At 38.1% G+C, this 24,776-nt stretch overlaps 1 protein-coding gene across 2 annotated transcripts; it reads left to right on the top strand.

The window, feature by feature from the left end:
* Nucleotides 1-145: 145 nt before the first annotated feature.
* On the top strand, nucleotides 146-22,868 carry LOC144636260 (uncharacterized). Of its 2 annotated transcripts, XM_078495424.1 has the most exons (16): nucleotides 152-270; nucleotides 2,095-2,190; nucleotides 5,165-5,323; nucleotides 5,838-6,166; nucleotides 7,052-7,196; nucleotides 8,979-9,310; nucleotides 9,960-10,101; nucleotides 10,828-11,168; nucleotides 11,419-11,557; nucleotides 12,916-13,244; nucleotides 13,814-13,955; nucleotides 14,276-14,532; nucleotides 15,109-15,223; nucleotides 15,651-15,687; nucleotides 15,805-15,937; nucleotides 19,639-22,868. In XM_078495424.1, the coding sequence occupies exons 3-16, from the start codon at nucleotides 5,248-5,250 to the stop codon at nucleotides 20,152-20,154; spliced, it is 3,033 nt and encodes a 1,010-aa protein (XP_078351550.1). In that variant the 5' UTR covers nucleotides 152-270; nucleotides 2,095-2,190; nucleotides 5,165-5,247; the 3' UTR covers nucleotides 20,155-22,868. The 2 variants fall into 2 exon arrangements, with proteins under 2 accessions (XP_078351549.1, XP_078351550.1); XM_078495423.1 differs by lacking the exon at nucleotides 2,095-2,190 and having other exon boundaries at nucleotides 146-270.
* Nucleotides 22,869-24,776: the final 1,908 nt, after the last annotated feature.

Raw genomic sequence — 24,776 nt, 5'->3', positions numbered from 1 at the left:
AAAATAGGTAGTCTTTTTGAGAAAAAAAATTTGGGAGGGCTCTTTAGAAATACCGCCTACTGAGAAAATTGAGATCTGCATTGTATCGTTAATTAAATTAAACGGGACATTGTTCAATCACTACTAGTAACTGTTAACATCGTTCGTTAAGCGTTAACATCTGCTTTTACAAAATAAAGATGGAACGTTATTGCACCTTGAGGAAAAAGGTTTTAACGTGATGCCCTTGTGAGGCGATTAAACGCTAAATTGCTGAAAACGAAATAGAAGGTAAGCAAATAAACCTCCTAGACCGACCACTTGAGACATACATTAAGTGATGTTTTAAGTAACGAGCTTGTATTTTGCAGATTTTAGATAGCAATTCTAAATTGCAATTATGACCTGACGTCAAAGACGTCAGTTTCATGCATCAGCAACTGTAAACCAGAAAAAAGTACCAAACAGCCAGTTCTGGTTACTGCTAATAAAACGAATAACTCTATTTTCATAATTTGCAGCTTACTTTAACATCTGTTGTAAAAAAATGCAGTTCTATGCTTTTAGGAGAATTGTCTAATCGTAGCGTCCGGGTTAAGAGATAAAAAACTCAATTACTGAAAGCGAAATCGGAAGTACACAAATAAACCTCCTAGACGGTGGCACCCAACGGATCATTTCGGTGAATATCTGTTCGGAAGGCCTGTTATCCACTGAGATTTTCTTACTGAAATGTCAACTTGAACCTTCGTAATATAGGAAATATAGCACCTGTTGTTTCCGGAGAGGAAAAATGTTGTTTTGGTTACGGGAAAGCGCCAGCTTCGATTTTCGGAAACGTAATGACAGTTGCAAATTCAGATAATGAAATTTTGTTCCATAAAAATTTCTGCCACTTTAATATTCAGCTAAAAAATTCAAAAAGATTAAACTGCGTTAGTTAACAAAAATATCCTCTAAAAGGCCGGGAAAACACTAGAATGACATTCCAAGACTTTTGACTTAATTTCCTCGTTGGGTGCTACTGCCTAGAGGCAAATTCTAAATTACTGAAAACGGAATCGGAAGTAAACAATAAAACCTTCTAGAGCCACTGTTTGAATCATTCATTAGTGATGTTTGAAACATTCTTTGAGGAGCAATGTCTTATTGTAATGTCCCGTTGAGGAGATAAAAAGGTAAAATACTGAAAACGAAATCGGAGGTTATTATACCTTCTATAGCCACTGTTTGGGACATTCATTAGTAATGTTTCAAACATGCTTTGAGGAGCAATGTCTTACCGTAATGTCCCGGTGAGGAGATAAAAAGCTAAATTACTGAAAACGAAATCGGAGGTAAACAAAAAACACCTTTTAGAGCCACTGTTTGAGACATTCATTAGTGATGTTTCAAACAGCGTGCTCGTAATTGGCAAAATTTAATTAGCATTTATAAATTACAACTATAAAAAGACGTCAGAGATTTTTTTTTTTTTTTTTTAATGACTCAGTGAAAAAACATTATAACCAAAGGCCGCTCATGATGATGCTCTGATTACCGCTAGTTAAGATAACGGGTATTTTAAATTTCATAATTTGCAGTTTGCTGTAAAATTTGCTTAACCAAAAAGATACAATTTTGCTGCGCTTTGTGGCGAAATGTCGTACGCGTCATAACGTGATACCCTGGTGAGGCCATAAAGTGAAAAATTGCCTCAAACGAAATCGCAGGTAAACAAATAATCCTCCCGAGGTGACCGTTTGAGAAATTCAATAGTGCTGTTTCAACAATGAGCTCGAATTGTGAAGATTTTTGCTGGCTTTTTAAAATTCACTAAGAAATCATAGAATCCTATGCAACAAAACTACCATAAAATTTTTACCATTCTTTCCTGAATTTTCTTACTGATGCCAAATTTGGACATCATATATGACGTCACAATAGCAGTCACATAAGATGAAATTGACACCAATCTATATCCCTGCCAAGTTTCGTTACATTCGATGCATTCTGCTACTGTTTATGACCTAAAACGCTCAGTTTTGGAAGGTGCGGGAGCAAAAGCCCTAGCAACCGAACACCGTGCATAGGGGTCGTACATTTCGTAAAACCGCCATATTTTGTTCTTTCTAGACCGCAAACAGCTACCCGCAAACTGACACTCAAAATTGGCTTCAACAGCCGTTTAACCGCCGGAGCATAATAGACCCTCTATTGAAGCTTGTAAAGGTATTGTCATGACTTGAAACCAAAATTCTTAAGCTGTATCTCGCCCTAGCTCTAAACAGTTATTTTATCAATGCTTTTTAACTTTGGTTGTGGGCGCATTTTTACCTTTATATTTATAACTGGATTTATGAAAACGTGGTCAAAGAAAAGCCGGTGACCTGAGTGTTTTTGACCAAGTACATTACACTGCGATATGGCCTAAAAACATGCCGAGAAAAAAAAAATGAACTACAGCGCTGAAAGGTAGAAAAGAGAGAGGAGGAGTGAAAAAAAGACTGACATTCACTTTAGTTTTTATATCGTCTACTTTGGAGATAGTTTCTGGCGAGAAAAAAAAACGCGTTTACGGCTATTTGCGCTAACAACGGTGAAAATTTCACTAACCTGGTTTTCATAAATCCAGTCATATATGTTTTCACAACATTATTTAACCAGCGGTATTTGTTTAATTCTTCCTGGTTTTGTTATAAGGGGTTGGTGTCGGTTAGGAAGAATACATTTAAAATCTTTGATTCTTCTAAAAATATTTTTGCAAAATATAGGCGAGGGTCTGGTTTTCAAGACAACACAGCTGTCAGTAAACTAGCATTTCCTCTAAAAAGTCGAAAAAACACAAACAAAATATTGATAAACCGAAGTTTAGAATGGAGAAACGGTTTATTACCAAGTGCACGCAAGTTTGATGTCAGTTAGATTACAGGTAAGCTTATTTCTGTGAAATAGTATCGAAAAAACAAAACAAAACAAAACAAAACGGGCTCAGCCTACGTGGATTGTAAAATTTGACTAGCTTATAATTTAACTATTTTTGAGAAAATACAAAAACAACTTATTCAAAACAATTCCATCGAAGGGGCTGGAGGTTTAGGCAAGTTTTAGAAAAATAAGTCAATTCATTACCACAGGCTGGCTAGCGAAGTTCCGCAAGCACGATCCCGTGCTTCAATTAATTGGTTAAACAACAACCGTCGTTGTTAAGGGGTTCTGACTGAGAATATGAAGAATTGTTGGACACGCTCAAAAAATCGAAAATCCTGAAACTTTGCCTGAAGAACACCTTTGGGGAACTTTGTTGGAAACTATAATTCTTATCGTCTAGGAATTTATCGTTTTTGCGAAATTAAAAAAAAAAAAAACAAAATAGTGGTTTTAGCTCATTAAATATGCAAAAATATGCGTAAAATTGGCAAAGTTTTCGATATTGCTATTAACTCAATTTTCATTGCCATGAATCAAAATAAACTTGAAATAATAGCGTTATACCTTTCTTCCATCAAGCAACAGAAACTTTCAGTTTTTTCTAGCTATTTCGAGGTTTCCATCGTCTTTTTAAATATTGCTTTGTCAAGAACTTAAGAAAACGGCAAGAAACTTTAAAGGCCGAAGAGGAACGTTGGCATGTCCAATATCGAGTCAAAATAAACACTGTGCGGAAGGTTGGTGTCTCTACTATTATAATATCAAATAAAAAATCTGGGCACTCGGGGTTCACACCGATGCGAAAGGCAAGTTCAGGACGTGCTCGTGTCTAATCTGCATAAAGCGAGTTTTTAAAGACGTCCTCCGCTGAGTGATCTGTTCTGCTTTATTTCCATTTGGAAGCTATGATCTGCGCAAAAGAAAGCACTTTTAAACCTGTTTTGATTCTGTTGTTGTCTTATCCCAATACACAGGTTATATAGAGGCGAAGAAAGAAAAATGAGAGTAAAATCATCGACTGAACTTCTTATTGCGTGACCCGCGTCACGTTTTGAATTTCTTTTGTCAACAATGCCCGATTCCCTCTATGGCGCGCGCCTGCAGGGATTCATGGTAGTTGTATTCATCAAACCATGAGCGAGACTTACCAACGATGAATACATTTACCATGATTCCCTGCAGGCGCGCGCCACAGAGGAAATATGGCATTGAATTTATTCGATCGGTGGAAAGATTAGTTTGTTAAGACTCTGACACTTCAAATTAAAGATTTAAGAGAAAAAAAAATTATCATGACTTAACTGAAAAGAGGAATTATTTAGATATTTTATTTACTCGCGTTACTTACGTCAAAGGTAGTTTGAAAGTTTACTTTTTTATGTACATAAAAATTAAAACTATCAGGTACATATATCGCCGTTTGCTTCCGTTCAGTTGCCATTAATGAAAATGAAATAAAAAAGCTAAAAAGTGTAAATGGATAAAAACAATTGAACGAACTGAACGTTTTTGTTATGTTTGTCATCATCAGGGTGGTAATGATGACAAACAAATAAATGATGGTGACAAACGTGTCGAATACGTTCGTCATTTTAATTGTTTTTATCCATTTTTAGCCTTGTATATAAAATGAAAAAGGTTCCCTATCTTGTTTTACAATAACCGTATAAAAAAGACTTTTGATCGCGCAAAATCCATTCATTCATTCATTCACATGCACATCAAAAATTTTATTAAACTTACCTTTGAAGACACCGAACACGTACACGTCCTGTCGCTCTGTACGTGTTCGGTGTCTTCAAAGTTAAGTTTAATTTAATTTTGTGATGTGCATCTGAATAAAATGAATGGATTTTGTGCGATCATGTCCCTTTTTATAGTTATTGCAAAACAAGGTAGGAAACTTTTGGCATTTTCTTTAATGGCACCTGAACGGAAGCTAACGGCGATATATGTAAAAATAATAGATTTCTCGGTAAATGAAACACCTGTTATTACGTGACAGATTTCATTCACAAATTTATTGTTTATATGTTTAAATAAAGGATAAATTTAAAATTAGGATACTTATCGTATGGACCACTTTAAAACTGACTGCCTGAACTGAAAAATTGGAAAAAAGCACAGTTCGTGTGTGTAGTTTTGAAATTTAAATGCAGCTTCAAAAAATTGTCTGCACTCATGCACTTATTCACAGTTTTACTATGCAATCGAAATTATCTGATAAAAACCTTTTACTCACATTAATTGCAATGTTTTGTTCTAAACTCAACAGGTAAAGCTTACACATCATTAGTGGAATTTCCAACTTACTTACAAAAAGTGCTTTCAGGCAGCCATTAAGGCGAGCTTTTAAGAATGAAATATCGTCTTTCGCTATCCGTACTGCAAATGTTTCTTCTATGGTTTCACCGTAACACTGCTGCGGAGAAAGGTAACTTGCTTGGTATTACTGGTCCTTCTGTTTATAGTTAAAATTTTAGATAAGTAAGATAAATATTTCATTGGAGTAGTTTCTGAAGGAGTGTATTACAACATCAAGGCGCACGACTGGTGATAAACAAACGTTTTGTAAACAGTGCATACCAGAGTCATAATTATAACAGTACGGGAAATGACAAGATTGGCAAGAACGCTAATTACAACCTACTGACATTTTTTAGAAATTGCATTTTAGACAAATAAAAAGGATCGGGTGTTTAGGTTATGTTCGTCGTTACTTTTTTATGGTCCCAAATTTCATAACTTAACAAATTCATCATCAGACTCGCATAAGTGATTTTTAAAGCAGGTCATGTGTGAAAACATATCCGCAGCCTAAAATGACAGAAAAGTTATCCCAGGAAGCTTAAGTTTAAGAGAATAGCTTCCAAATAAAGCAAAACTCAAATATGAAATGGTTAAGCATTCTTCTTTTATAAGGAATCATGTAATCGTTCAACCTTTAGGATGTCAACCAGCTCTAGGAGTGGAAAGCGGCGCCATTTTGGACTCACAAATGAGCGTCTCCTCGGCGTATAATGGTAGGGCCGATCATGGCGCCGCAATGGCAAGACTACACAGGACCATAGGTGCAGGAGGTTGGGTTGCTGGTACAAATGATGTCAATCAATGGCTTGGGGTTGATCTGCTTACTGATGACACGAAAGTGACAGATGTCGCAACGCAAGGAAGAAGTAGTGCCGACCATTGGGTTACCAAGTACAAGTTGGAGTACCGCCGTAACATGCTAGCAACCCCCCAGTTCTACCAGGAGCAAGGACAAAACGCAGACAAGGTATAAACTTCGTATTCATGTCAGTTGGTCACTTGTTGGTCATGGACATTAAACAAAGTATCTTGGCGTGTCCACAGCTTTTGTCATTGTCGATGATTTTCTCAATTTATCAATCGGGAATGTTTACTTTTTGCTTTTTATTTCTAGTTTCTTTGGAAAGGGGGAGGGGAGCAACCATCTGATTAAAGTCTTTGGTTCATAATACTTCTAAACTTCCTGAATACAGTTAGAAGGTAGCCGGTTTTTGATAAACCATTTAGTATTTATTAATGAACAGAATTAAATGCGGATGATTACAACGTTTTTTGGCAAGACAAGTCATATTTGGCAAAATTAGCCATGCAACTCTTTAAAAAAAACTGTCTGTGGAAAGGAAGCTAACTGCCCTTTAGAGACATGTCTTCACAGACGCGCTTTTTAAGAGACCTCTAAAAAACTGAACATTTTGCTGCCGAACATTTTAATATTGACTCTACGCATTAAAATGTTTTATTAATTTTAATTTATTTTTCTTTTTTAACTTGCATAAACGGTTTATTTTACTCTAGCTTAAGGTTAGTTTATGAAGGGCCATTATGTAAGCTACTGAGTTATCAGTAATTAATGTTATTCTCATTTAACTGTAACAATTTGTGTTAAAAGGTTTTCCTCGGCACCATTGGTTTAAAAACTAACGATCTGAGAGCTGAAGCTCAACGATGAAATTATTCACGTTTCGAGTCATCAAAACTTTATGCATATAACTTTTCATTCATCGCGTAGCTGTAATAGATACGGTGAAACGAAGCTCTAAAGTAGTTTCCATGATTTAATAGATGGGTAGCAGTTAGAAATCGGACGTTTAGAATGATGTGTTTTTGACAGTTCACCATTTTATTGATTAAGGAATTTGATGGAAACACAGACCGGCACACGGTTGTTTACCATGTACTAAACCCACCGATCACAGCACGCCAGATTCGTTTTCACCCAGTGACTTGGAATGGGCACATAGCGATGAGAGTAGAGCTTTACGACTGCAGTCTAGAAGGTAACTTAAGAGTGTCGTAAAAGCTCTTTTAAGCCCCCCCCCCCCCCCTTCTCTATTTTAAGGCTAATACTACGTAGAACACTTGAAGCGACGGCAGAATGTAGATCTGATATGATGTGTACATATTTTTAGCATGGTTTGGCCATGTATCCATAGACTTTCTCCAAGTCGCTTATTTCGTTGAGTGAGCTCGCTTTGAAATCGCGCACGAGTGACCGCGCGGAATTCATTTGTCCGTGCGTAATGCACGAAGCACACTGAATGACACACTTAATCAAGGAATGGCTCGGAACGAGCGACTTGTGTCACTTGCAGGAAATCGGTTCTGGCAGACGTTTTTTGCCGCGTAAAATTGCATTATTTCGTGTGCATTGAGTTGGTTTCTTTTACCGTGTTGACGACAGTTTCGTGCGCCGTGTGCAGTTGACGCGTGCCACGGTGTGTGTTAAAATTGCGATTTCCTCCCCTTTTTTGTGGGAAATCATACTCATTGCTTTTGATGGCTCTCTCATTTCTGTAAGATTTAAAAAAGACAGGCGCAAAAGAAGACATTTGTAATGTTTATCCCAAAACTGGCTTAACTGCCAATGTGAGAAGCAAACAAGTCTGCTGAAGAGGTAAAAACGCAACTGTGTCTCGATCGCGAGCAGAATAAGCTAAGTTGGCGAGTAGGGCGCGCAATAATATGATAGACATTATCTTGACGGCGTCACCGGTGGAAAAATCCACAGGCGGTGCCACATTTCAGAATTGGCGCGCTGCAGGTGAGACAAGTCGCTCGTTCCTACAATCATCATTCATTCAAGACTTTTTTTTTGTATTTTTATAGTTTACTTTTTAATATTTGACAGCCACAACATGTGAAAAAAATGAAATTAATTACAACTTTTGCACTGTCAGGCTACATACCAGGGAAGTTTGAATGTTTTAAATGGTGTATTTTTTCAACCATACATTGCAGTCATTTTTCAAGTTCCCTCAAGAAGCAATTTATGAATTCTTGGCTTGGAATGATCGAGAAAACCTTGTTCCAGTGGAAGAATTACACATTATTACTTGCTAATCCCAAGGAGAGAAAAAGAGATCAGAGATTTGTTGGCAGCTTGATCGCTCGCAGCGCTTAACTAAAATGAGTCCTAGTTGCGCCTTTTATTACCAACGTTAATAAATTGTTCATCTTTTTTGGCAATAATCAGCGGGCTGGCATAACGTAATCACATGTTTCTCCCAAATAAATGAGTGACCGATGATTGCTGTGCCGTACCAGAGATACATTATACTTAAGCATTCCTTTAAGTTTTATCTAAAATGTATTTGCATGTATTAAAACCCCCGAGTAAGAATCTAACATTTAAGAACCTGTTAGGTTAAAATTTGCAAATAAGACCCCTTTTTTATCAGAACCTATTAAGCCTAAAATTTGGAAACAGGTTCTTATTTTCTAAAATTGATTTAAAATGTTTACTTTTGGGAAAATAAGTTTGGACAAGTTTTGGCATTACTGTAAATGTATATAATGCTATGTTCTAAATGAGTAGTACTTCATTTTTACATAAACACTTATATGGCCAGTATGCAAATTTTATACAAGGAATAGGCCGAATACAATTAAAGTTCTATTAGCAACAATCTAAATTTTTCTACAGAAAACAAGAACCTATTAAGAACCTTAATAGCCTAAATTTGCGTTAAATACCTGTGATGTAAGAACCCGCTAAGGCTAACCTGAAAAAATAACGTTCTTACTCGCGGGTTTTTACTGTATTATTTTGAAATCTTTAGAATGTAACACAGCTTTGGGAATGGAAAGCGGTGAAATTTCGGATGAACAGATTAGCGCCTCTTCGCAGTATGATGATTTTAACCATGCCGCCACGAAAGGCAGACTACGCTTGAAGGCAGGCGCAGACAGCACAGGAAGTTGGGTTGTGGCTAATGGAGAACTTAATGTGGACCAATGGCTCCAGATTGATCTGATTAGTAAATACCCTAAAGTGACAGGTGTCGCCACGCAGGGAAGAGATGGTAATAACCAATGGGTAACCAAGTACAAGCTGCAGTACAGCAACAATGGAGTAAACTTTTTTTACTACAGGGAGCAAAACGCAGACAAGGTATGTTCTATGTACTCATGTCAGTTTTATAGAGAATCCCGCTTAAATTATTGGTGGTTAAAGTTTTAGACAATTCGTTTGCCTTTGCGGCGGCGAAGTAGCAAAGTCCTTTTATCACTTGTGACGTCGTCACTTTTCAAAACAGAAGATGATTTCTTTACAAAGCATACTTAATCAAGTGCGATTAGATGAATTTGGCCATTGCATCTAGGCATTAAACCAACGAAATCGTCCTTTGAGAATCCAAAATTGTCTTCCAGTCGACATTTTTCGTAAAATTTGTTTACTTTTCTCGAGTAGGACGTTTAGGTGGCAAATTTTCAAACGCGCATGTGAGCGATGCTGTAGGATGTGCGGTTAAAGTTTCCACGCTAGGCAAACCCAAACATGTCTACAGTTTTGCGTTTAACAAAAAGGCTATTAGTTGACTATAGCTAGTTGTGCAGTTGTCGCTAAAGGAGAAGCATTAGAAACTTGAACCAAGTTTCAAAAGAGTCCTGGTATCTCGTGTTGCAGTCAGAGAGAGGGCTAATATGCCCCAAGTACGCTCCAACATTATTATAACTGGTGTGAAGTCCGTATAGATTTTATCATTTTAATTAATGTAGATATAAATATCCCTAACTATTTACGATTTTTACTTATATAGGAGTTTACTGGAAACACAGACACGGAAACTGCTGTTTATCATGGGCTAAACCCGCCAATCAGGGCGCGCTACATTCGTTTTCGACCAATGACATGGAATACCTACATATCAATGAGGGCGGAGCTCTATGGATGTCTCCAAGGTACTGAGGGGGGACTAAAATTGTGGACTTAAATTGCGCTAGCAACTTTAAACAGAAACAAAAACAAGATTCAGCACTTTATTCCAACTTGGTGAAACACGTCTACAGCCAAAATTAAAAATATATATGTATAGATATATATTACTTATAACAATATCCCTTAGCGCTATTTTTAAATTAAGTGGGCAACATATCACGTTCAGTTTTCCCATTTAGCTAGAAATCTCTCTTAGAAACTTTTATTTCATGTTGCATGAATGTTCAATAAGAGCCAATTTTCAATTTCAAAAAATTTGGAGGTCATAACTGTACGATCATACGGGCAGATTTTGAGAAAAACGTGTTAAAATTGTTAGCGCTCAATCCCCTTTTAACCTTCGTACAAGGGGGGAGGGGGGTGGGATGGAGGCACCCCTCCCCAGAGGTTTCGTTGGTGGCCAATCATATAGCCAACGTTTATTCAAAGAAAAGCTTGTTTATACCTTAAATTTCACCTTTCCCATCAAACAGAGCAAGCCTAAACAATAGTGTTTGTTGCACTGATTTTAAACTTGCAGAGGGACAGTATAAATTTCGTTTTAGTTACAAAAAGTAATGTTACCGTTCGGAATGCTTAAACGAATGGAGGTATGGCTGAACAAAGTACATACATCAGCATTCACAAACAAAAAAATACACAGAATTAATCATAAGTTAACCTACTACGTGTTATTCACTTCCACACAGAAATCATCGACTTTTGCTTCAGCAATGCTGTTGGTATTGCCAGTCCTGACGTCATCCCTGATGATCACATCACAGCTTTTTCTTATCCTAGCAATCCTTTCCAGCCTGCCTACGGTCGACTGCATGGTAGCAGAGGTGATGGATGGTGTGCGAAAACAGCTGATAATAATGACGACTGGCTTCAAGTTGATCTCGGGAAAATGTTTCAAGTGTGTGGTGTTGCTACTCAGGGAGACGGGTATTACGATAATAGTAATTCATGGGTAACAGACTTCAAGTTGTCGTATTCCGCTGATGGTAACACCTGGACAACTTATAAAGATGAAAATGGCACCGAACTGGTGAGTCTTTATTTGGCTTAAAATTATAGATGTTAGAAAAATGCGTGAAAAAATGGGAAATTAGCCTTTTTCTCTTCCTTTGGGAATTGGCAGCGCTGGTCAACTTGAATACATTTTTATGACAGACTTTGCAATAATTAGCATTCCAAGTTCGCCTCAGTATGTGTGTGTGTGTTTCTGTATGATTGCTGTATTTATTCGTAAAAATGTACTTTATACGAAAATCAATCAATGTGTTATCTTCTTAAAGGAATTTCACAGGGAAGGTGACAGTTTCACAGTTGACCGACACAAGTTACCGGTGCCAGTGTCTGCAAGATACATTCGCTTTCATCCAACTCAGCAACAAGGTTGGAACTGTCTGAGAGTCGAGGTGTACAGCATCGAAAGTAAGGAGTCATTTTTATTTTATCTTCTTCAAATAAGTAATACTTTTGCGAATAAGTCTAGGTCTTTTCATGACCATTTTAAGAAGTTACAAAGCAGTTCTGTTTTATAAAACAAAATCACTCCCATATATTTTGATCGGATAATTTGTCGTTGTAGACAGATGATGAAGGGATACTGTCACCACTTTCACTTAAAAAACTAAGAGTCTAAAAAGATATGGAAACTACGAATTGTGGTCCAATTTTGCTAAAAATTCACCATGCCCGTGTACTGAAGCGATAAACAAGTGATATTAATGAATTATTGTGATGCCATCTGGAACTTTAGATCTCAACTTGAAAAAGCCAGGCTGTTTTTTTTTTTTTCAAGTTTTGCGCTTATGGACTGGAAAAACACCTAAAAAAATTATTATGGGTATCTTCTTCCTTCAACAACAATCCACCTTATATCTCCATCTTGATGTACTAGGTGCATTTGATGTACGAGAAGACCTATTCGCCAAATTTAGTACTTTTTACCGAGAAGCATTAAAATCCTGTGACAGTGTCCCTTTAATACCCCATGACATTCCGACAAAATTATCCCAAAGTGAACAGTTCTCTTCCACTTAGCTTAGTTGTCCAAACGTGCTTGCAGCACCTGTAAAATTATTGCATCGGCATGAGCTTCTCCTTCGTGCACATCATCTCATGCGCATGCACCAAGGACATATTCATGAAAGCATTATAAGAGCGTATTAATGTAAATTTTAGAAGAAAATTGATCTTCACAAAAGTCGTTGTACAAAACGAAATGCCTTTCCTATTTTCTAATCTGATACCCTGCAGATTTTAAATCGGCATCTTGACTCCTTTAAGCATGTCATATATTTTCAAAGGACGGCTTTCATTTTGATAGCCGAAAGCTGGTTTTATGATGAAAGGGCTTCTGAAGACTCTACATATGGAATGCAAAAAAGAGCGCGCAGGCGTTGGGGCGAAACCTTTACCTCGCGCGATAGGAGTGACAAACGAAAAAATAAAAAGGGGAAAAAACTTCCCAGATGGAAGGTGGTGGCGCCTCACGCCCCTAAATCCGCCTTTATTTCTTACTTTACTGCACAAGATATAAAACAATATCTATATTTGTTGCATACAGGCCCATGACTTTAGTGGGGCAGTTATCCACAATAGGGGCGCATATTACAAAAGGGGCGCTTATAATAATAGGGGCGTTTATTGGAATAGGGGCGCTTATTGACAAAATCACATTCGAAGGGGGGCGCTTATAGGAAGGAGGGCGCTAAATCGAATTATTACGGTAGGTAGAATAACACCACTAATTTGTGTATCTGTATCGCTTCCAATGCGACCTTTAGAATGTCAAGAAGCACTCGGAATGGAAAGCGGGCTAATATCTGACGACAAACTTAGCGCCTCTTCAGAATACAATGCCGATCAGGCCGCCAATCGAGGAAGGTTGCACATTCAATACAGTGGAGGCAAATCAGGAGGTTGGGTGGCTGCCACAAATGATGTGAATCAATGGCTACAGGTGGATCTGGAAAGTCAGTACACTAAAGTGTCACGCGTAGCAACGCAAGGAAGAAGTAATTACCGTCAGTGGGTATTCAACTACACGCTGCAGTACAGTAACAATGGGGTAAACTTCTACAACTACAGGGAACAAGGACAAAACGAAGACAAGGTATTAATTTTGAATGCATGTCCGTTTGTTAGTCAGTTAAGAAAAGAACCACTGAAAAAGCTTGTCAATCATCAAGAATGGTCGTGGAACGAAATTGATGTTAGAGATGGAAAGAACGCGTAACTGCCACACGTGATACCAATGATGTTAAGTGCGAGATCTTATGGCAGTTGAAAATTGAGAGTTTCCAATAGTAATAATAATTAACTTTTTCATACCATTCTTTACTTTTTAAACCTTCTATAGCGCCATAAAACTGAGGCATAAGTGATCACAAATTTAACAGTCTTGCTTATTAAATAACGTGCTTTCAATGTGTGGCAACCATTCCATACCGCACTTATTTTTTTTTGATTGGCAATTTCACGTGACAGAGTTCTATGATGGCCTTATCAAGCTATTCCACTGTCTGTCCGCACGGTTTCCATTTTGAGATTATTAGCGTTGGATATTTTTTAGAATTAATATAATCATCTTTCTCCAAGTAATGATTTATCTGTTGGTTTGGGAAAAAAAATTACGATTAAAATGAGCCGACCCTGACACATTGACATCTAATTCTAATTCAGGAATTTGCTGGAAATACAGACCAGGACACCGTTGTTTACCATGTTCTAAACCCATCAATCACTGCACGTTATATTCGTTTTCGACCAATGGCTTGGTATTATTGGATATCAATGAGGGTAGAACTCTATGGCTGTCTACAAGGTACAGAAAAATTTGCATCAACAAAATAATCTAGGCATATGCATAACTTCGCTCCAAGCATGCCAGTGTGACACTTACCAACACAAGGAGAGCGCGAGTTAGAGTCTTGACGAACCTGATTTCTCTCCTTCCTGAAAAAAAATATCTAATGACTGCAGAGCTCAATTTCTTTCGAGCTTTTTTGACATTTGAATCAAATTTGTTTGAAGATAATGATGAAAATGATGATAATGACGACGGCGGCGGCGACGACGACGATGATGATGATGATGATGATGGCGAAGATGGCGATGATTGTTATTGTTATATTTATTTTCCAGATTCCTGCCGGTCTCTTCAATTTAGCTCGCCAGTAGATGGGCATGTCCTTGAGGGTCACGTGTTTAAAAATATTTCTATGAGTTTTGGAATGCGAAGTTCTTGCAGAGGGCGATGTACCATGGAAAGTGACTGTGTGTCATTCAACATTGGTCCACCAATTGACGACCAAGTCATTTGTCAGCTGAGCCATTCTGATCACACGCGACATCCCGAAGATCTAAAACCTCGAAAAGGGTTTACCTACAGGGGCACTGAGGTGAGAATTGTAACTCAGTCGACGCTGGTTTGATTCCTTTTGTTTAACTGTTTTCTTCATTTAAGGTCATTGCCCTGTATTGCATTGCGCATCTTTACAGCGCAGAATTTTACGCGTAATTAGCGCGCGCAAATGAACAAAATGGCGGCTTTATTCTATGCGGCTTAGTCCGCGAGATAGTAAATTGCCGCTTTCTCGTAAACGAGTCTGGTGACTTATCAATTTTTTCTCGTATTTTGGGTGTAGCGATCAAATTCGTTCTGTAAAATGAAAACAGATCAATTCTTGTGTTTGGAAAATAAATTTTCGCTAAAAACGTGTACTTCGCTGATACTCGCAGAGGAATTTTAAAGGAATTATATGGAATATGCAAGGTCTTCCCGCTCCTAAACGAATCTGGTGACCCCCCTTTTTTATTTCAAAATTTAAGTTCCCTTAAAGTAATAAACCAGTAGGCGAAGTTTGGTTAAAAATCTGTGTCCAGTTCTATTTCAGGGTAATGACCTTAAGGCTGTTGAAACGGTCTGTTTTTGGAATGACTTTAACATCATTCAAACTTATTTTTGTTTTCATCAGAACGCGTGCTCCAGTAATCCTTGCTTTTATAATGCGACCTGCCTGAATGGATTTACATACAAGAAATACCGTTGTATGTGCCAGACTGGTTATTGGGGAGAAAACTGCGAAATAGGTAAACAATAAAAGGTAACAATAACAGAACACATTGATCAGAAGGCGAGTAAGAAGGCTTGGTGGAACCTTTTTTGTTGTTGTTGTCGTTTTTCAAAGGAAACCGTTCTTCTTGAAATACAAGATTGACTTTTTTTATGGTGGATTTTCCATGCAGGATGTTTTCACCTAAAAGTTGTATTTAGTAATTAACTGTTTTCATCTGAGTATACAAAAGATCAAAAATGAAACGGGCCGGGAGGTCACGATATGGATAAATTTATTGGAAAAATTATCAATTTTACTTCAGTATTTCAAAAGTTAGTAATAATATTTCCTTGCGCACAAACTGTTTTAATTGTCATTATTTGTCTTTTTATCTGTCACTTTTTCTTATTACTTCAAAAAAATAATCCATATAAAGTTACATGTCTATTTTCTTTGTTTAGTGGCTCGGACCTGCAAGGAATTGTATGACAACAATTTGTAAGTAGCAGTTATACCTGAATTTAGCCACATGCGTTTGATAACTTTATTGATTATAGAACCAGTTTCTGTTTGACTAATGGAACGAACTTTCTTGGTTGCATCATTGCGTTTCAGGGCTGACGGAAACAAAGCCTACCCGCTAAAAATGGGTTCGGTTATACTTCCGGTCTTTTGTCACATGACCGATGACCTTGGAGACTGCGGAGGTGGTGGATGGACGCCTGTCATGAAGATCGACGGTCAAAAGGTATTCAACAACAATGCAAATTGTAATTGGTTTTATTTTAAATCCTCCAAATGACTGCTGACCAAGAGAAAGAAAAGGAGTAAATAGTAAATTTTTTGAGACAAACAGCATTAACTCTTTGATAAATGGACCTCCAGGAATTTAGTCGATCAGGTGAATGCGAATTTTGTGACTTTTGATGCGTGGCTGCGACAAGCATGAAATTCAGACGTCCCTCTCTGGTCGCCAGCTTCCGAGAAGGGACGTTTGAAATTCAGGTAGGTAGCGGCGAGGTTGGCAATCAAACGATAATTTACATTATAAAGACATTTATTAATTTGTCCAATGTATATGACTATGTATGAATTAATGGGTTATACAATGACCAATCAGTCATCGCTGAAGAAATCAGTGCAAAAGCCAAACAGAATGCTACCTTTAAGAAGGAGATAAACGCCGTGTATGATGAAATTCGCCAAACCTGTTCGCCGCTCCGTTACATGCTTATCTTGCGGATCATGACAGACCTCCGCAAGAAATTATATGACGAAGTAATGGCCGGTCACACCAGCAAAAAAATAACAAGGTTGCTAAACAAAGGTCTTGACATCGACAAACACATTTAAATTTGTCATCCTACCAGCTATCGTTCTTTCAGAAGTTGGTGCTGTGCCGTGGTTTGAAATTCTCTCTGACTCAACCTGTACCTGCCCGTGAAGTTAAAGCCAGTTTTGAGAAAGCATACTGGCGACTTGAACCTACTTTACCGGAAGAGAAAAGAGAATTAACTGCCGCGACCTTGCGCTCAATTGTCTTAAACTACATCGAACGGAAAGGCCCAAAACCACCCAAAGCACTGCAAAGAGCCATCAATCAGCTAAAACGACGTGATGACATCGTGATCACAAAGCCCGATAAAGGATCTGGTGTGGTGGTCATGGATAAGACAGAATACATTCGTCTACTAAATGATGCATCCATCAACGACACATCCAAGTTCATTTCTGTAAGCACAGAAAGACCAAGTACGAGAGGCCGACCTCCTAAATACTATCATCCACTTCTGCAAAAAGAAAAACACCTCGAATCTGTCGTCCGGAAAATCCTTCCAAAACAGATCGCTGACACAGTTTGTCGTAAAGGCTCACGCCTGGCCCATCTTTATGGTCTCCCAAAGACTCACAAACAGCAGCTATCAATGCGACCGATCCTATCCGCGACAGGGACCTACAATTACGCCCTGGCTAAATGGCTTGATGACAAACTCAAGTCACTAGCAGTAAATTTTAAAAAAAAAAAAAAAAAAAAAAAAAAAAAAAAAAAAAAACTACATAAATACAACAGCACACCATCTCCGATACCAGTCAATCCGAACGTCATCTTGGTATCTTACGACGTATCGTCTTTGTTCACCAACGTACAACTTAACGAAACTATCGAGATCCTAGCTGAGAAAGCATTCGCCAACAACTGGTTCAACGAAACTCACAACCTTGGCATCACGAAATCAGATCTGACCGAACTTTTAAGATTAGCCACCAAAGACCAGCTCTTTCAGTTCGAAGGCAGACTGTACGAGCAAGTTGACGGGGTTGCCATGGTGTCCCCCCTTGGACCTCTTATGGCAAATGCCTTCCTGTGTTCTATTGAGGACAAATTAGAACGTGAGAACAAGTTACCAGGATTTTACAAACGGTACGTTGACGACACGTTAGCAACAATGGCCAATGTACCAGCTGCAACATCCTTCCTCTCTACTTTAAATGATTCCCATCCATGTATACAGTTCACAATGGAGATTGCCGAGAACAACAAGCTGCCGTTCCTCCGTATGATGATTTAGAAAATAGACTGCCAACTAACAACGAGCGTCTATCGGAAACCAACAAATACTGGCTTACTCCTTCATTACCAGAGCCACGTTGATCAGCGTTACAAAAGATCAGGTAGGTGGCATGGGATACATCCCGGGCATACCGTCTCTCATCGTCAAAGGAGTCTTTTGCAGTTGAATGTGAACAACTCAAACGGATGTTTGTAAAGCTCAAGTACCCACTTAACCTCATCAACTCGACAATTGCAACGTTTGTCAATTCTGTAGCCCAACCCTGTGGTGAAATCTTTGAGACTGACCGAGAAACAAACAAACCCGTGCGGATTACTCTGCCTTTCAAAGATCAGAAATCCGCTGACGCAGTACGCAAACAGCTGAAAGATCTTGGGAAGAAAATTGGAACTGAGCTACAACCGGTTTACACAACTGCTAAGATCGGCGACAAGCTGAAGTTACAAGAGGAGAAGCCTGCTTTGGTGAACAATCAATGCGTTGTTTATTCATTTAAATGTGATCAGTGTGATGCTGATTATGTGAGTTACACCACGCGACATCTACATCAGCGCATACAGGAACACAAAACCTCAGTAATTTATTGGCAAGCACTTAAAAGAAATCCACGGTGTCGAGAGTCCTGACATAAGAAATATGTTTTCCGTTTTAAAGAAATGCCAAGGGAAACTGGATTGTTTAGTGAACGAAATGCTTTTAATTCGCGAGAGAAAACAAGCACTAAACACGCAGGCGGACTCAATACGTGCGAAAGTATTTTCCTAATTAAATACCGCACGCACTAACACTGTGAACGCTAATGACCGAGAAACACTTCTTTTAAAATATTCTAATATACTCTATCACCTCTATTTGCATTTAAACTTAAACTCGACCGTTATTTTATTCTTATCTACTTGATAATGAACTCAAGATGAGTTCGAAACGTCGTGGCTTATTTTCGCTTATTTTTATACTTAATTGTATACAATGACCATTTAATAAAGCAGTCAAGAATTTAATAGCGGAGCTCCACAGCGGCCCGAAGGGCCGCAGAGCGGAGCCCCATACCCATAGAAAATTCACACATAAAAAAACCATGAAGTTGAGTTTCCATGGTCATCATGGCTAGCGCCATGGTTCGCGGGCGCGTACGTACGGCGTACGGTGTCGCCCACTTCAGAAATAGATAAACCCTCACCTATTTGTTATTGAGTATCCCTGTTATGGTCAATTGACAGCTGTCAATACAAGGTGTCCGCTGACCAGTATCACGTGACCATATTATGGGCTCAGGTGTATAACTCATCGAGGTAATGTGTTCTATAAAGTTGACCGCTGAACAGAAAATGGTTTTCTATTGATTGCGGGCTCATGACTTATTTTTTTATGCCTATGGTAAGTGAATTTTGGATTACCAGGGAGCACCGCTTTTAGGCTTGGCTAAATCTATTTAATATTTATAGAAAATTAATAGACTCTATTTGTCCGAGCCTCTTGTAATATCTCAACTGTTCAGATCGCTAAAAATCACAGGTTGAGTTGGAGTTTGTTTTTTACAAACGTGACAGTCTCCTGGTGGCCATCTTGATGTCCTGGGGTGCGAAAAACCATGAGTTCTAAACTCTCTACTTTAAAGATGGAAGATGATGCTATCGAACCTCCGGCAAGATATATATTTAGTATGTCTAATAGGCAATGGAAGAGCTGAACTCGGGCCGGGGGACTTACGATTTTAACTATTAGAATTTTGATAACGTCACGTGAAAACATAGAATAGATAGAAAGAAACAAACGATATCAAGTTCGAAGCAAGTTACATTAACTGGAATCGACAAAAATGCTAATGATGATATTAGTGATCTATCACACTTTTTTATTTTGTTTTCTTTCACAGAACACTTTTCATTATGACTCGACATACTGGAGTGACAAAAACGAATCAAACCTTCTAGGAGGCAAGACTGGGTTTGACGGCAACGAGACCAAGTTACCGACTTACTGGAACACACCCTTTTCCAAGAGTTGTCTTGGCATGAAGATCGGCCAACAGATAAGGTTCATTGTCATCAACAAGGAGGCAAACTCGCTGTACTCACTGATCGCTGACGGACAATACCGGGAAACCGTGTTGGGTCGTGACACGTGGAAGACGCTGATTGGATCCCAAGCCACGTTGCAGACTGGATGTAACCGTGAAGGATTTAACCCTAGTTGCTCTGCAGGATCGTCTAAAGCGAGAATTGGTATCGTTAGTAACGACGTGTCAGCATGCAGCACTTGTGATTCCAGAGTCGGATTTGGTGGGGGAGGATACATCGATGACACCAACACGTGTGGAAACCTGGGACCAAACTCATCAGATAACGGAGGCAAAAACATCAAAGCCATGGGATACATCTTGGTTCAATGAGAAGAAGTCAGCGCCCACTGTTCTAAATACTCTTCTTAAAGGGGTTAGGTTACGTTATCATTTGGTAATTCTGTTGATTTTCGTTACTCAATGAGATCGGAACTTCAAACTGGCAGAGCAGGATAATTTCCAGGATAATTTCCAAGAACTATACATGACAAACACACAAACTGAGATAAACTTGAAAAACGTTTGGATGAAGCTTTTGAAGTTTACTAAAATCCAATTCCTCTAAATCTTCGCCAATTTTGTCCATCCATGCCCCTCGTCACTTCTCTTTTTTTCTTTTGGGTTCTTCTGTAGTTTGAAGCCGTTATTAGGATATTTCAGTTAATTCAATGACCAGTTTGGTCAGTGCTGAAATTGCCTAAAATTGCGTAACCAAGCCCCTTTGCATGTAAAAAGCATGAAGATTCACAAAGTTTACATACTTTGAGTTTCAAGCTTTCAGTTCACGTCCTCTTTAAAGTCGGCCTTAAAGGGACTATGTCACGGTTTTTAACTGATTTTTGAACCGCCAAAATTTATATTCATGTCGCTGGAAACCTAAAAATAATAGTCCAATTTTATTTAAAAAATTGCTGTATTAAGCACTGAAACTATAAACGAGCATCTTCGGCTGCGGATGGCTTGGAGGGAAACGGATTGCAATTTGAAAACGTTAGGCAAACGTTTTCAAATTGTTTCTGCGCTTCTTCGAAATATCGATACTTATAGCCGTAGCTTGATTTCTATCCGCAAATTAAGGTTTTATATCCCTTTAGATGTTCAAAGATGATGTTTATTTATGGTTAAGTTGCCTACTTCTAATTTCAAAACAGTTTAATAGACCAAAAATCTTCGACATCCTCGTGACATAGTCCCTTTAACTGCATCGCACAATAGTCCAGGAGATGGTCAGAATTTTCTCAATATAGTGACGTCGCATTTTATTGTACCTATGCTATGTGAGGGGAAGGCAAACATTAAAGTGAAACTGCACCTTTGTCGTTGTTCAAATTAACCCACAGAGGTTGAGGGTGGAATAAGGCCGTTTGGCGATTGTCGGTTTTTGATTCGTTCCTGTTTATGCACGGCTTCTTTATGAAGTAATATTTTATATAATGAGGATACATAAATACAGGACCCACACTTTTGCAAGTTTCGGCAACGTGATTATTTAATCTGAGTGTAAAGCTGAAGGTAGAATTTACAAGTCTTATCGAAAAGTTAGCCTTAATCATTAAAGTAAGACCAACAGTCGTTAATGAAAAAATACTTTGTTTTCATTCCATCGGTGACGCTTGACTGAACTGACTGTATTTTGACATTTAATCACTTTACCATAAAAAGAGAGAATATCTAATTATTTTGTTTTGTTAAACAGCCAAAATATTTTCGAGCCGTTCAAAACGCATCAAACTATAACTCAGAGACTCAAAAAGATAGTGCAGAATTCAATGGCGCCGATCAATTGACAGTAAGATGGCTTGTGTTTTATGATTATTTGCTTCGTTTAATTTCCAGTAAGGCGTTAAAACACCAAACGTGATACTTGGCGCTTTTCTTTACAAGGCTTTTCTTTACACGATACCTTCGCTCGTTTGTAACATTATACTTTTTTCTTAAAACACGAGACTTGGTAGCTTTTGTTTGTTTGCTAACACAGCACACCGATTGCACATGTAGTTATTTTGCTCTCAATACTAAAAAAATTATAATACGGATAGCGATTGATTAATGAAAAGGCTTTTCAGTTTATGTGATGATATGTAAGGTCATCTTTCTTAAGGAAACAGCACTGCGGTATCATATCAAGAACTCTTTCACATGAACCGCTGTGACGTCTCAATTCAAGATCTAATTTAATTAATTTGTGGTCTTAACTTGGCGCCAAGAAGCCTTTAGGAATTCTACGGCAGGAAGAAACACGCGATGTTCGTGAGAGTTCCAGTGTATAACATAGGTAATCTTTTGCGCATGCGCTAAGCGCAAAGTACTTCTAGAAAGAATAGTCAAAAAGCAAGAGCAAAGCGTTTTCTGAAACAAATATACACTTAATTGAAGAAACATTGACCATGTGAAAAGCATAAACCATGAACGATATGACCAAATGGTATTCTGGGTGGACAACCTTGGTAGCCTTAGAAATATTTAATTTATTTATACTCAAGATAGTTTCTTTCTTTGAGAGCCTTAAGAGCATGATTTATGCATCCTGTCTTCTATATTATCATGTTTATTCTGTCACAGACGGCGATTACTTTTTATCGATTTCCCAGTAAACATTTGGGTCGCATTGTTCACCGTTTATGCTTTTCGTGGGTCAACGATTCTTCAATCAGGTGGTATACACCTAATTGCAATAACGTGTCGTAGAAAAGGGAAAAAGGAAACGGCAAAAATTAATTAAGTATACATGCTACAATTTTGGACTGCAACAGTTCTCGAAGCAGTCAGCACTACGGTGTAACGGGCTTTTCTTTTCATATTATGATTCTGCACATGTAGGATGGGTTCCTTGTGAATAATGCAAGGTAAAACCCTATTCAGACCGGGATGGCTTTTGATGCCCGCACTGACTTTGAACTCTTACAACTTTTTTAAGATTTAACCAAATGCTGCCAAACGTTCTGAGTTTTCCTAAAGTTTATCTGGCAATAATGTGGTGGGGTTGGATGATGTGACGTTACCATCCCACGTGACGTATACCAAAAGAAAGATGTTCGGACATACAACACATCCTATAAGTTAATTTCATTGTTGTTGCTTAAGTTACTTGGGGGGGGGGGGGGGGGGGCTTTCGAAGCCAGAGAAGGTCAGAGAAGGTCCAAAAAAAACCCGGTCTGAATAGGGTTAATAGCGATTATGCCAATTAATTTATATTTAGCTTTTATGTTTTTCATTTTCGTGTGACAAAGTTATTGCAATTAGGTGTATCTTTGTGATCTTCATATAAAATAGTTCTCACAGTCAGGTGCTACCCACCCTTACATGAATAATAAGAAGCTTAGGTAATGATTAACTATCCGCTTTGGCTTGAAAGGCAAGGTACAGTACAGCAAAAACCACTGGAAAAACAGTCACTTAAGTAACACTCAAGTCCGAGGTTTTGCGTACGTCACACAGTTTGCATGTTCTGTATTAGTGTGCATAACATAATATCAAGAATGCTGTCAAGGTTACATTATTATTGAATGGCACAATGGTCTAAATTTATAAATAGATTCCGCACAATACAAATAAACGATTGAACTACACGACTAGAAAATATAAATTTTTAACACTCAGCAACGTGCAGCCAGCTCGTGATACTTTAAGTTCTGTTCTTGTGAGAAAACAACAGAAGTCGAAGGTTACGTGATATAGCCAAGTAAATATCTTAATTATTCCTCCCTTCCCCTCTCCTTAGCCTTTCACCCTACCAGTCCCTCCCATTCTACTCCCATCCCCTCCTCTCCCTCCCCTCCTGCAGTCATTCATTCCACCCTCTGCCATCGAGCTTTCTATTCCTCTTACTCCCCCCTCCCCAGCGTTTTTTTTGGGGAGGGAGGGTGGAGGCTTGGGGTAACCGTTGCATAGAAGGTCGAGGTCTGCATAGAAGTGTGTTTAATACACAAGCCTAGGCAAGATCTAGCTTGGGTTTCAAAATTTATATTGCGTTCCAAATCTTGAATAAAAAAAGCTCAAATCAAATGAATGACATAAAAAACAGAATTTCATTTCACGTCAAAACAAAAAAGAATGTGGGGATAATAAAGAAGCGTTAAAGCTTTCAAAACCGCGAGCTATTCAAGTTCCACTCATATTCTGCTCGAAAAATGCAACTATCAGAAGTTGAGTCAGAGCTTGCGTGATCTCTCTACGGGAATTAAATTTCCCCGATTCCAAAAATAAACTCAAAACGCTTGAATGACAAGCCAAAAAATAATTCAGAAAATAACAGTGCTGGCTCCTGACCGAATAAAACTTTATATGCAAGAGTTATATAAAAATCAAGAATAAAATCTTAAAAACACAATTTCGACCTGTATTTAAAACGAGGTTAATGTGCATCACACCACAGGAGCACTTCTATTGTACGCTACAAAAGCCTAAATATACCAACTTAACGTGAAAAAAAAATATTTCAGATGATTTTTTTTTATCGAAAATGAGTCCAAGGAACGTTTTGAATTTGAAGATTTTTTTTTTCTTAAAAAAGCCGTGAGATTGTGCATGCAAGCTGCGATAAATTTAATTAAATTTAATACTGTCCTGGCGGATTCCGTCTTAAACATTTTTTATTTGCACGATGACAGCTGTAAAATAAGAATTATTCGCGCCGATTAAAATTGTCGTTTTTGGTTGTAAACAGCGGTGTACGTTGGGCGTGCTATACTTACATACTAATTTTCAAATGGTAACAAAAAGACCAACTTATTTTGAACGCTGCAACATTGCAAATCACTTCGTATTTTTTTCAAACTGTTTTGTGCAGGTGTAAATAGATCTTATCGCTTTGGAACAAAACATACAAAAGGTAGGGAAACGCGAGTAAAAAACAAATGAATATTTTACTCCGTGTCGCTTACAAGAAACTATATTTATGATTTAATAAGCTATTTTTATCATTCTGGGGGAAGGTTTGGTAAAACAGAGAA

Source organism: Oculina patagonica, chromosome 13 (assembly GCF_052425735.1).
Source record: "Oculina patagonica isolate OP01 chromosome 13, crgOcupat, whole genome shotgun sequence".
Taxonomy (NCBI): domain Eukaryota; kingdom Metazoa; phylum Cnidaria; class Anthozoa; order Scleractinia; family Oculinidae; genus Oculina; species Oculina patagonica.
Note: the sequence above shows the minus strand (reverse complement) of the source record. Positions and strands in the feature narration are given on the sequence as shown.